Genomic DNA, 12,747 nt, shown 5'->3' with positions numbered 1-12,747 from the left:
TGTAACCCACTACTTTGGGAGGCCAGGGTAAGAGTATCACTTGAGGCCAGAAGTTCTAGACCAGCCTAGGTGACAAAGCAAGATCCCATCTCTACAAACAAATAAAAAAAAATGATCCGAGCGTCGTGTTGTATGCCTGTAGTCCCAGCTACTTGGAGGTGAGGTGGGAGGACCATGTGAGCCCTGGAGTTCGAGGCTGCAGTGATTGTGCGGGTACACTCCAGCCTAGGCAACAAAGCAAGACTCTGTCTCAAAAGAAAAAAAAAAGATGTCACGGCCTGGGGAAAGGAAAATGTTTCTGTGATTGGTATGTTGTGAAAGAGCAAAGCCCGACACAGCTTGGTTAAATAAAACAGGGCTTACTTGCCGGGCAGATACAGAAGAGAGTCAGCGCAGTTGGGATTCACAGCAGAGAAATCATCTACGCCCTGTGGGGCAGGCAGAGCCACAGATCCCATGGCCAAAACATTCGGAGAGTCACTGCAGGCCTTCTGGAAGCACAGCCGCCTCACGCTGGGCCCAGCCTCAGCTGTGGCCCACCCACAGCACCTGCTCCGGGTCATGGGTGCCTTGTGGGTCCTGGGGCTGATGATGCCTATTGTGGTTGCACAGAACAGCTCATAGTCCTCCCGCATCGCCCTCAGCCCCCATGGCCAACAGCTGAGCCTCATGCTCAGAACCAGAGCAGGGGGGCGCCTTCCCACAAGTCTCCAGGAGTCAAGCCATCATGACCAGAGGGCAGCTTTGGGGCTTATCCCACAATAAGAGGGGGCCCGCCACCTTGAATGCCACTGATGTTTGTCATGCCTCTGCGCCGTGCTAGATGCTGGTGGTACTATTCAGAATAACTCCCCTACTGGCCGAGTGCATCCACTGCAGGCTGGCAGCCTGGGCTGACTGACATCCTAGCTCTGCCACTCCATAGCGCCATCACTTTGAGCAAGTGCCTTAGCTTCCGCATCTGTGAAATGGAGCTTACAGGGACCTGCCTCCCTTGGGGTTGTGGGATTTTATGGGTTAATTCATGTACCGCCCTTGGCATGTGCACTTGCTGGTGCCTGGCTCCCAGCAAGTGCTGGGTGGTCATGTTGAGGGATTGCTCCATGCCAGCCTCTGTACAGATGTTGTCTCAGCCATGCTAACATTAACCCCGTGACACAGAGAACACTGTCATCCCATTTTGCAGGTCGGAAACAAAGAGTCATACTTGGTAATTTCCCCAAAGTCACAGACATGGGGAGCTGTGGAACTTGAGATGGAAACACTTCTCTGCCTGGCCCTGGAGCCCAAGTTCATCCCTACCTTCCCTCCAAACGTTTATTCAGGAGGTAGTTGTGCCATTTGTTGGAGGCGAGCATGGGATATATGTCAGTTTCTCCACTAGCAGAGAGGTGAGGATGGTGAACCAACTTGGTGGGGAGAAGAAGGGTTTTTTTTGTTTTTTTGTTTTGTTTTGTTTTGTTTGAAACAGGGTCTCACTGTATTGTCCAGGCTGGAGTGCAGTGGTGTGATCATAGCTCACTACAACCTCAAACTCCTGGGCTGAAGTGATCCTCCTGCTTCAGCCTCCCGAGTAGCTGGGACTACAGATGCACACCTCCAAAGCCTGGCTAATTTTTTGTATTTGTTAGGGAAATGAAGTCTTGCTCTGTTGCCCAGGGTGGTCTCAAACTCCTGACCTCAAGTGATCTGCCTGCCTCGGCCTCCCAAAGTGCTGGGATTACAGGCATGAGCCACTGCGCCCAGCCAAGATCAAAAGCTTTGAAGGCTGTGAGGCTTTTTCTCTTTTTTGCCTACTGAGGTCACGAGTTTACTAGTACCGTTTCTTGCCTTCCACCGTGTTTATTTTGAGGGCTGTCCTGTGTGCCTTTTCCTAGCTAATTAGCCTCTTAAGGAAGTTTAAAAGGAGAAGAAATAGCGCTGGGCCACTGGCTGAGGACGCCTTGGGTCTGACTCCCCTAAGTGCTGTGTTGTGCTGCTGCTCAGGCAGAAGCCAGCATCCCTAATCCCGGTTCACTCAGCTATTCCCAGTCACAGGGACGTTTTGAATCGGGGCGTCTAAACCAAAGGTTTAGAGCCTGGACTCTGGAGCCAGACTGCCTGGTAAATGCCAGCTTCTTACTGGCAAAGGGACATTTGTTTGTGTGAATTCCTCAGCTCCTTAGTGTTCTCATGTGGGACTGGAATGATCACCCTTACCTCCTCTGGCCATGGTGAGGGTCAGTTCATAGGGCATACAGGGAGCCTAGGACAGCATCCAGGATGTAGTACTGGATAAATGGTCGTAGTGTTATTAGGAGCAATAGGTTGCTCGAGTGAGCAGCATGGTGGGGTGGGGGTTGGGAGGGGTTTGACTAGAGGACAGTCTAGGGGAGAATGGCGTGGTGGTCTTGTCTTCCTGTGTGCTGGGTGTGTTGACCACCAGCTGCTAGAGGTGCTACTTGTAGAAAGGGAGCCTGGCAGGGGACCCCGTCCCAGTGCCCGAGGCTTTAGATAGTTGTTACTCATGTCCACAGTCCCGAGAGTCCCCTTGTCCCCATATTTCCCCTCCTGATTGCTTAAGCCTCCCATTCTGAAAGAGAGGGATTGCAGGAGAGGGCAGGGCAGGGGCCTGGAGCACAGGGCAAAGCCAAGAGGGATGGCAGGGGGCCCGGCGGGGCCCCGGCAGGAGCCGAGGCTTCAGGCCTGCGCCGGGGCTTTAGGTTGCCTCTAATGAAAAGCCGTGTCCTGGGGGACTTTCTGTTGCTGTGAGGGGTGGAGGGGTCAGCAGCAGGTTGGTGCCTCGGGACCACTTCTGCTGGCCGCTTGCTCTAGGCTGGCTCCCCCTAGAGTGTCTCCTGGGGTCTGTTGCGTTCCAGGCATCTCCTGAGTTCCAGGCCCTAAGATGCTTATTTGTGAACTTCACCTGCAAGCCACATGCTGTGCCCCTAGAAGAACCTCCTGCTCGAGTGGAGGTGGCTGGTCCTGACTTTCCTCGGACCTCAGTCTTCTGTGCTGTTAGGGGTGGCATTTCACACTCGCGGGCAGGGTCCTGTACTAGAGGGCTGGGCTCCAGGGCCAGAGTCAGTGCCCACTCCTTGCTGTAGCACCCAGGATTCTGTGCATCCACGTGCTGATGAAAGCTGGTGGAGAAGCTGTCCCTATTATTCTTATGACTACTGTAACAAATTACACCAACCTAGTGACTTCAAACCACGCAGATAGATTACTATCTGAAATGGCTTTCACTGGGGTAAAATCAAGATGTTTGCAGGGCAGTGTACCTTCTGGAGGCTTTAGAAGAGAATTCATTCCCTGGCCTTTTTTAGTTTCTGGGAGGCACCTGCATTCCCCGGGTTGTGATCCCTTTCTCTGTTTTGAAACCCAGCAGTGTAGCATCTTCCAGTCTCTCACTCTGATCCTACTGCCTCTCTCTTTTAACGACTTACTGTTGTTTAGTGTTTTGTTTTGAGACAGGGTCTCTGTCACCTGGGCTGGAGTGCTGTGGTGTGAGCCAGGCTCACTGCAACCTCGACCTCCCAGGCTCAAGCGGTCCTCTCACTTCAGCCTCCTGAGTAGCTGGGACTGCAGGCACATGTTACCACACTTGGCCGATTTAAAAAATTTTTTTGTAGAGTTGTGTCTTGCTATGTTGCCAAGGCTGGTGTCGAACTCCTGGGCTCAAGCGATCCTCCCTGCTTTGGCCTCCCAAAGTCCTCCCTGCTTTGGCCTCCCAAAGTGCTGAGATTACAGATGTGAGCCACCATGCCCAGCCTAAGGACTCTGTGGTATTACATTGGGCCCTCCCAGATAATCCAGGATAATCTTATCTCAAAATGCTTAACTTCACCCTGACAACAATGACCCCCAAAAATCCACAACACCTTAATTTAATCACTTCTGCAGAGTCCCTTTGGCCATGGAAGGCAACGTGTTCATAGGTTCTGGGGATGAAGACGTGAACATCTTTGCAGGGCAGTTTTCCCACTCCGGGTTATCGTGTATCACAGGATATCTTGGTGTTCATGTTGGAGACTAGTGACCCTGATTGAGTCACTTTTCCCGTCACTTACAGGCTGTTGGGAGCTTGGACAAGTTATTCAACCCCTCTGTTCCCTAGCATCTTCATCTGAGGGTTGTTGGGACCGAATGAGTTAGCACATGTCAAGTATCAAGAAGTCCCCATTTTTCCTTGTACCTTTTCTAGTTCTTACCTACATGTACACTTATCTTTCTCTTGTTATAGCCGTAGGCACAAGTGTGTTATTTTTTCCCCATGTTTTACTTTTGTAGGTTGCAGTATAGGTGCAGTGTGATGATTTGAAGGCAGACACTAGTCCACAGAAAGTGAGGTGGCTGGTAGGTATGCCACCCTCTACCCCCGTTGCTGGTTTTTTTGTAGTACTCAAAAGATCTCTCTGATGCTATAAAGGGTACTATAGTGAACCTATTAGTACTGATAGCCTTGTCCTCCTTTTGAGCTGTTTTCTTGGAATAAATGTTTACACTTGGAATTCGTTGCAAAATCCCCTTGAAGTGCTCTAGAAGGGTTATACAGCTCGTTTACACTGCTGCCACACCTTACTGGCAGTAAGTATTAGCTTAAAAGGAAAAAGATGTTTTTTATCCTTTTGGTAAATACCGCTTGCGTGCCTGCTGAGTGTGGGCCGTGTCCTGGGTGCTGGGAAGAGACAGGCACGTCTCCTGTTGTCATGGAGCTGGTCTCTAGCAGGAGAGGGCGACTTGATTTAACAGAACTAATAGCACCTCGTTATTCCTTCCATTTGCGTTGCTTTCTTCCCTCATTCTTCTAAAAACAAAAAGCAGCTTTATGGAATACAATGTCAGGTCTTATGGTCCAGGATGAGCCATTTTTAAACCTCCGGACATGGTGATGTGTGTGACCTTTGTGGGGATCTCTGTCTCTGCCGACATGTGCTGTGATATTTCAGAACCCCTCACCTCCCCCACGCAGCGCTGCTTTCACTCATTGCTGGAAAACCCGTGCTTGTGTTGCCAGGGACTGATGTCATGGTTCGGTGCCTCAAGCTGCTGAAAGAATTTAAACGGAATGACCATGACGATGACGAGGACGAGGAGGTCATCTCCAAGACAGTGCCTCCCGTGGACATCGTGTTCGAGCGGGATATGCTCACTCAGACCTACGACCTCAGTAAGTCTTGTTCCCACACCAGCTTGGATGTGGTTCCCAAGAATCTGAGTCAAGAAGTGCTTTGCCCACATGTGGAGAGAGGACTCTGCTATAGAGAATGTAATACAATGGGAAGCGCCTTGGTTCCCCAGAAGGGTTCAGGCTTTGAGGTCAGATTGGAGTTTGAATCCTTGCTCTGCCACTTAGCCATATGACTTTAATGAGGTCTCTGAGCCCCAGTTTCCTCATCTGTAAAAGCAGGCATTTTAAAGTTCTCCAGAGACACAGAATCAGTAGGAAAAATATACGTAGATGTATGAGAGGGAGCTTATTAAGGTAATTGGCTCGTGCAGTTATGAATGCTGAGAAGTCCCACTAGCTTGTCTGTGAGCTGGAGGCCCAGGGAAGCATCAGAACTAGGGAAGCTCGTGGGAGCATGTCCCAGTTACCTAAGGATGGAGAGCCTGGAGTTCTGATGGCCGAGAGCAGCAGCAGAGGGGGCTGCAGCTCCAGAAGAGAGGGCAAGTTCGCCTTCCTCTGGCTTCTTGTTCTGTCAGGGCCCCTGGCTGATGAGATGGTGCCAGCCCACATGGAGGGCAGATCTGTCCCACGTAGTCCACTGAGTTCCACACCAGTCTCCTTCAGAAACACCGTCACAGGCACACCCAGAGATAAAACCTGACCAGTGATCTGGGTATCCCTTAATCCAGTCCCATTGACACCTAAGGTTAACCATCACATATCCAGAGCATCAGCACTAGCACATTATGAGGATAAATGACATCAAAATAAAAGAGCTGTTATAGGGTCTGGTGCATAGAAAGCACTGAAAAAAGAAAGCTATTACTATTATTATTCAGAGGTTCAAGAGCTATCTGTTGTTTTCTAAGATTGGTCTGGTGTTACCACAGGCCAGGAATCTATATAAATGGGCAAAGAAAACATTCTCTCTAATTCCTAACCCTTCCCCCAGGTCCCCTAACTTCTGTGTAGGACAGCAGTGACCTAGTGTCATAGGTGGTGTGGCCTCAGGTCCCTGCCGGGAGGACAGAGCAGAAGGTGAAGCGGCTACAGGGGATCTCACTGAGCTCTGGGGTCGGCCCAGCCTTTTTGGAGGGCTGTTTGGTAGCTCCCTTCACATCTCTCAGAATGGGTTCCTCACAGCACAGCTGGGGAAACGCTGCCCTTAACTCTTTCTTTTTTCTGTTTCTTTCTTTCTTTTTTTTTTTTTTTTTTTTGAGATGGAGTTTCACTCTTATTGTCCAGGCTGGAGTGCAATGGCGCCATCTCAGTTCACTGCAACCTCTGCCTCCCAAGTTCAAGTGATTCTCCTGCCTCAGCTTCCCAAGTAGCTGGGATCACAGGCATGTGCCACCATACCCGGCTATTTTTTTTTTTTTTTTTTTTTTGAGACGGAGTCTTACTCTGTCGCCCACGCTGGAGTGCAGTGGCACAATCTTGGCTCACTGCAAGCTCCACCTCCTGGGTTCACGCCATTCTCCTGCCTCATCCTCCCAAGTAGCTGGGACTACAGGCACCCGCCACCACGCCCAGCTAATTTTTTTGTATTTTTAGTAGATACGGGGTTTCACCGTGTTAGCCAGATGATCTTGATCGCCTGATCTCATGATCCGCCCGCCTTGGCCTCCCAAAGTGCTGGAATTACAGGCGTGAGCCACTGCACCCAGCCAAAAGGAAGATACTTCTGAAGAGTCAAAGAGCTTTGCCACCAAGTCTGCCTTGCGGCTCATGTGCTTTACTGCTGGGACTCCCTGCTTACCTCCCAGTTCCTAAGCCGGCTCCTTCCTGGAGTTCTTAGTTCCAGCTTAGTAGGATGCATTTAAAGGGCCTCTGAGTGGCAGATATACTCACAATCCTGACATACACCAGCTTATGACAGCCCAGGAGTGGACAAGCTACACACAGCAACAGTGGGGCCCAGTGGTCTGCAAGTCATTTACTCCAGAGCTGAGGAATACCATTTCCTTTCAAAGTCCCCGCCTGCATGACTCTTACGGGACAGTGCAATAGTCAGGGTCCACAGTACCTCTGTGTCTATCAAGAAATACTGGGAAATGAAGAATACACATTAAAAAAAGTTCTGAATTAAAAATTATTTTGATGCTTCTTAAAGAGGTCAGTTTCATTGATCTGAAACAGTTCATTCATGCGAAAGGGCTACTTTCCTGCCATTGGGTAAAGCCTATTGGGTTCCTGCATTTTCGTATTTCAGCTGTTGATCACCTGACATTCAGTGTTTTAAAGTGGTGTTGTGAGATAGTAAGCTTTCAAACATTAGCTGTTAGCATTACTAGCCTAGCATAGTATATTACTCAGAGGCTTGGGAGGGAAGCATGCTTGGGAGGATAAGGGAGAGAAATGGCCTATGTTTTGTTCTGTCTGTTAATTTCACAGCATTGAAATGTCTGCTGAAAAAGTGGGCTGGAAACTGACTTATGCAGAACAGCTCCTTTGCAGCCATTTGGGTTCATGTGTATTGTTTCTCACAGTTGAGCGCAGAGGCACGAAAGGAATTTCCCAAGCTGAAATCCGAGTGGCTATGAATGTGGGAAAACTAGAAGCAAGAATGCTGTGCCGACTCCTTCAAAGATTCAAAGTTGTCAAGGTAACATCATGAGCCTTCCCTCAACACTCCTTGTCTTTGGAGGTGCGTGCGGTATATTCGCTAAGGAGCATCTCAGTCAGAAGATTCGATGGCATGACATGTGTGTCAAGGAGGCAGTTGGCCTCCCCGAGGCTGAGTGCAGTCCATAGCCATGTTATGTCTCTCCCTCACTGTGGTTCCTGTTTGTCTTCACTTTTTTTTTTTTTTTTTTTGAGGCGGAGTCTCGCTCTGTCGCCCGGACTGGAGTGCAGTGGCCGGATCTCAGCTCACTGCAAGCTCCGCCTCCTGGGATTACGCCATTCTCCTGCTTCAGCCTCCCGAGTAGCTGGGACTACAGGCGCCCACCACCTCGCCCGGCTAGTTTTTGTATTTTTAGTAGAGACAGGGTTTCACCGTGTTAGCCAGGATGGTCTCGATCTCCTGACCTCGTGATCCGCCCGTCTTGGCCTCCCAAAGTGCTGGGATTACTGGCTTGAGCCACCGCGCCCGGCCGTGTCTTCACTTTTTAAGAATTGAATGACTTGTCAGCTTTGAAAAGTCAGAAAGTAGCCGGGCATGGTGGCCCACACCTGTAATCCCAACACTTTGGGAGGCAGAGGCGGGTGGATCACCTGAGGTCAGGAGTTCGAGACCAGCCTGGCCAACATGGTGAAACCCTGTCTCTACTAAAAGTACAAAAAATTAGCCAGGCGTGGTGGGGCATGCCTGTAATCCCAGCTACTCGGGAGGCTGAGGCAGGAGAATCACTTGAACCCAGGAGGCAGAGGTTGCAGTGAGCCAAGTTGGCACCATTGCACTCCATCCTGGGCAACAAGAGTAAAACTCCATCTCAAAAAGAAAGAAAAGTCAAAAGGTGATGTGGCCACCCCAGGAGCCTACTCCCATGTGGGGATAGTCAGCTGGGGCTGGCCACTCTGTCCACCTGCTTCAGACAAAGCAGTGCTCTCCAGGGTTCCATCATCCCCACCTGGCCCTCCTTCTCATGCATGTTACTTGCCTGGTGCCTGGGGACATCGAGTTGGCCAGCTATGCCTGTCTGGCACTCTTCTTTTATAATTCAGATCTGTGGTCTCAGCCCCTGACATGCCACTCTCGTCTTACTCACGATCTGGTCATCTGGCTGGAAGGCAATATTATAGTTGGGTGAATGACTGCAGCACACTTAGCCCCATCCTGGCATGTGGTGGTACCTAGATGTTACTCTTTTCCTGTCAAAGGCCCTGGGAAGAGCCCCTTGCCCTGTTCTGGAAGTTAAAATGGGTGTGGATCACTGATGCCCAGTCCACCAATCCTCATGGCAGTGGCTAAGTGGAGCTCGCGTTCTCCAGTCTAACTTTAGTGTGCATCACAAATGCTTGCTGCTTACTGACTGTTTTGTTTTGGCCACGTCCTGTCCCAGGCACTGGGGCTATATGGAAGGTTAAGTCAGGGCCCTGCGCCTGAGAAGCTCATAGCCTCATAGAGCAAACACACATTCAGGGTTGTACTTCAGAAAAGGAACCCTGTGGAAGCAAGACCTGGGGGATTACAGAGAGGAAGAGCCTGGAGGAAGCATCAGTGTTGCCCAACCCAGGGCCCAGGCAGTAAGACAGGAGACACAGAAGAAAGCCAATAAGGAAATAGACGCCACAGACCACCTGAACCCCTGTGGGTATGATGCCCTCTTTGCAGTGGGATAAACATATCTTATTCCTTCTAGGGATTCATGGAAGATGAAGGTCGGCAGCGAACCACCAAGTACATTTCCTGCGTGTTTGCAGAGGAGAGCGACCTAAGCCGGCAGTACCAAAGAGAGAAGGCCCGCAGTGAGCTCTTAACTACCGTGAGCCTGGCATCTATGCAGGAGGAGTCGCTTCTGCCTGAAGGCGAGGACACCTTCCTCTCTGAGTCGGACAGTGAGGAGGAGAGGAGCAGCAGCAAGCGGAGACGCAGAGGGTCCCAGAAGGACACAAGAGCCTCTGCGAACCTCCGGCCTAAGACCCAGCCTCATCACTCCACCCCAACCAAGGGTAGGGAGCGCGTGGGGCGGGCGGGGGCTGCGTGCATTGTACTGCTGGGTACCTGCAAGAAACACCCCTTCAGTTCAGCAAACGCCTGCGGTTGCCCTTGGAACTGTCTAATGAGAGGCCCGATGCTGTCACTTGTACCACATCATTATGGGTTTGGAGGAGAGGGTCCTGTGGTATCTCCTGGCTGCTTGCAAATCACTTCTTCATGGCCCATGTTTTGTTTGCTTGTTTTTACTATTAAAGGATGGAATTTCATAAGCTTCCTCTGCCCCCTCCCCTCCAACAGTCTTAAGACTCCTCCAAGTTTTTAGTTTGGTTATAGAAAACTTTTTTTAAGTGCATAGAGAGTGGTGCTGATGACCCGTTTGCAAATCTGGTACCCAGCTCTGAGCCCCCTGGGGACATTGTTAAATGTCCAGCTTAGGAGGGACTCCTACTGGCATTTCATAGGTAGAGGCCAGGATGCTGTTTAACATCCTGCAATACACAGGACAGCCCCTGACACAGAGAATTAACCAACCCAGACGTCAGCACTGGCCAGGTGGAGAAACCCTGCTGTAGATGAGAGGCCAGAAGGAGGGGCCCAAGCTACTGCTGGTCTACTTCCCTCACCTTTCAACTGACTCTCAGCAGAATCCTCTGGCCCGTGTCGTCTGGTCTGACTGCCAAGCAGGAATGCCCTCCTGGCCTCCCCCTTGATTTGTTCTACCTCTTTCCTCCACCACAGGTGGGTGGAAAGTTGTAAACCTACACCCAGTGAAAAAGCAGCCACCCTCCTTCCCAGGAGCCACTGAAGAGAGAGCCTGCCAGAGCCTTGCCAGCAGGGACAACCTCTTGGATACCAGCAGCGTCTCAGAACCCAACGTGTCCTTTGTCTCCCACCGTGCAGACAGTAACAGTGGTGACATAGCTGTGATCGAGGAGGTCCGGGTGGAAAACCCAAAGGTCAGTGCATGCAGAGGGAGGGAGTTGTCTCCGAGAAGGAGCCTGTGGCCTCATGGTTTCTGTGCTTAGGAATCACACGATCACAGTGGAATCATCCACAGCAAGAGTGCTGCGTGCCGAGGCCTGCCTGTGCTTCTCAGGCAGTAGCGCGGTGCTCATTTACACACCATCCTCCTGCAGCCTGGGCCCTACCCAGAGATTGTCTGCATGGTTATCCACCCAGTGGCTTATTGATTTCCAACAACTTATTCTTTTCAGTTAGATTTATTTTAGAGGGAAACCTATATGCCTAATTTAGATCAATGGTTCTTACCCAGTTTTACCCCTTTTCTGTTCATTGGATGCCACAACTCTCTATGGAGTCAGGATTGGCATTTACCCCAGGGGACATTTGGCAATATCTGGAGACAGTTCTCAGTGCCACACTTAGGGAGAGGCTGCTACTGGCATCCAATAGGGAGAGGTTAGAATGCTGTTAAACATCCTACAATACACAGGACAGAGCTTTACAGCAGAGAATTTCCTGGCCCAAATGTCAGCACTGGCAATGTGGAGAAACTCTGCTTTAGATAAATGGCCAGTATCATTTGTCATAAAAAAGAAAGTAATCATAGAATAGATACAATAAAGTCAAAACTGTATTAGTACATTCCAGCCAGTTACTGTTATACATCATGGAGTTAAAGATACAGTGAAGTCAAACCAGTACTTTCATCAATATAATTGGAAGGATTAAAAGACAGTTGATAAGGAATGCCTTTCCCATTATGTGATTCAGTTCACCTAATGCCATGTCAATACTGGACACATAACAGTACCTCACACACTGTCAGTGCCACCCCCTGTATTTTGGAAACACTGAGTAGAGAACGAGGCACCTAGCACAGAGCAGTAAATGCATGATCTGGGGTGGCTTTTGATGGTGTTGCTGCTGTTTGTTTATGTATGTTTTTTAATTAATTAATTTTTTTGAGACAGAGTCTTGCTGTGGTGCCCAGGATGGAGTGCAGTGGTACGAGCTCGGCTCACGGCAACCTCCGCCTCCTGAGCTCAAGTGATCTTCCTGCTTCAGCCTCCTAAGTAGTTGGGACTGCAGATTTCCTCTTCTGCAGGCACTTGCCACTGCACCTGGCTAATTTTTGTATTTTTTTGTAGAGATGAGGTTTCATCATGTTGCCCAGGCTGGTCTCAAACTCCTGGGCTCAAGTGATCCTCCCAACTCAGCCTCCCAAAGTGCTGGGATTCCAGGTGTGAGCCACTGCACCTGGCCACTGCTGTTTCATTCAGCCCTGTAAGGTCAATGTCAGCTTTGGTCTGTGAGAGGAAAGCGAGGCCCCAAGGGATAGAGTAACTTGCCTGCGCAGTCCCTACCCTATGCCATTTATCCCTTTTTGGAATGGTGGCCTGTGCTTTGGAAGTATTTCTATGGCAGAGGTGATGGGGCGTGGGGTTGATTTTTTTTCTAGACCCTTTCAGGCCTTTTCTGTTCATTGGATGCCACAACTCTCTATGGAGTCAGGATTGGCATTCTTTCTAACCAGGGAGGCTGGGCCTGCCAGCAGTGGAACCCAGCAGGTCTCTTAGAGTCCCGCCTGCCTTTCTCCCCCTGCCGTCCCCTTTGCACCTCTGTGCACTCCCACCAGGTCTTAAAATCTGTAACTTGTTTCCTAGCTCAGCTCTCGCTCTCACTGATGGAAGTCCATTCCCAGAGTAATGACAGCACCGTGGTCCTCCCCACATTCTTGCTGAAAAGAATGGCACCCTTTCTGCTTGCCTGGAGGCTCTTGGCAGAGCACGTTCCCTTTGCTGTCCAGCAGCCCCATGGAAAGTGGCTAGATTTACTCACATGATTTTCCCCCACACTTTTCACCCTGAAACACAAAGGTGAACAAAGGACTTTCTGCCCCTCTTGCGACCCTTCTTGAATCTTTGATTCTTTCCCCTTCAACAAAGAACTGTGTCTTGCCTAGAGCTACCACAGTGTACAGGGAAGTGGCCTGGGGCCTGGCTGTTGAGACGCCATCACTAGTGACCTC

At 50.2% G+C, this 12,747-nt stretch overlaps 1 protein-coding gene across 1 annotated transcript in view; it reads left to right on the top strand.

The window, feature by feature from the left end:
• Window positions 1–12,747, top strand: part of GTF3C1 (general transcription factor IIIC subunit 1) — a 102,188-nt gene that overhangs the window by 31,961 nt on the left and 57,480 nt on the right. The window contains 4 exon segments of the mRNA XM_033217908.1: window positions 5,000–5,152; window positions 7,642–7,757; window positions 9,457–9,766; window positions 10,494–10,711. Coding sequence (XP_033073799.1) covers window positions 5,000–5,152; window positions 7,642–7,757; window positions 9,457–9,766; window positions 10,494–10,711 — 797 coding nt within the window.

This window comes from Trachypithecus francoisi, unplaced genomic scaffold (assembly GCF_009764315.1).
Source record: "Trachypithecus francoisi isolate TF-2019V2 unplaced genomic scaffold, Tfra_2.0 Lachesis_group10, whole genome shotgun sequence".
Classification (NCBI taxonomy): Eukaryota; Metazoa; Chordata; class Mammalia; order Primates; family Cercopithecidae; genus Trachypithecus; species Trachypithecus francoisi.
Note: the sequence above shows the minus strand (reverse complement) of the source record. Positions and strands in the feature narration are given on the sequence as shown.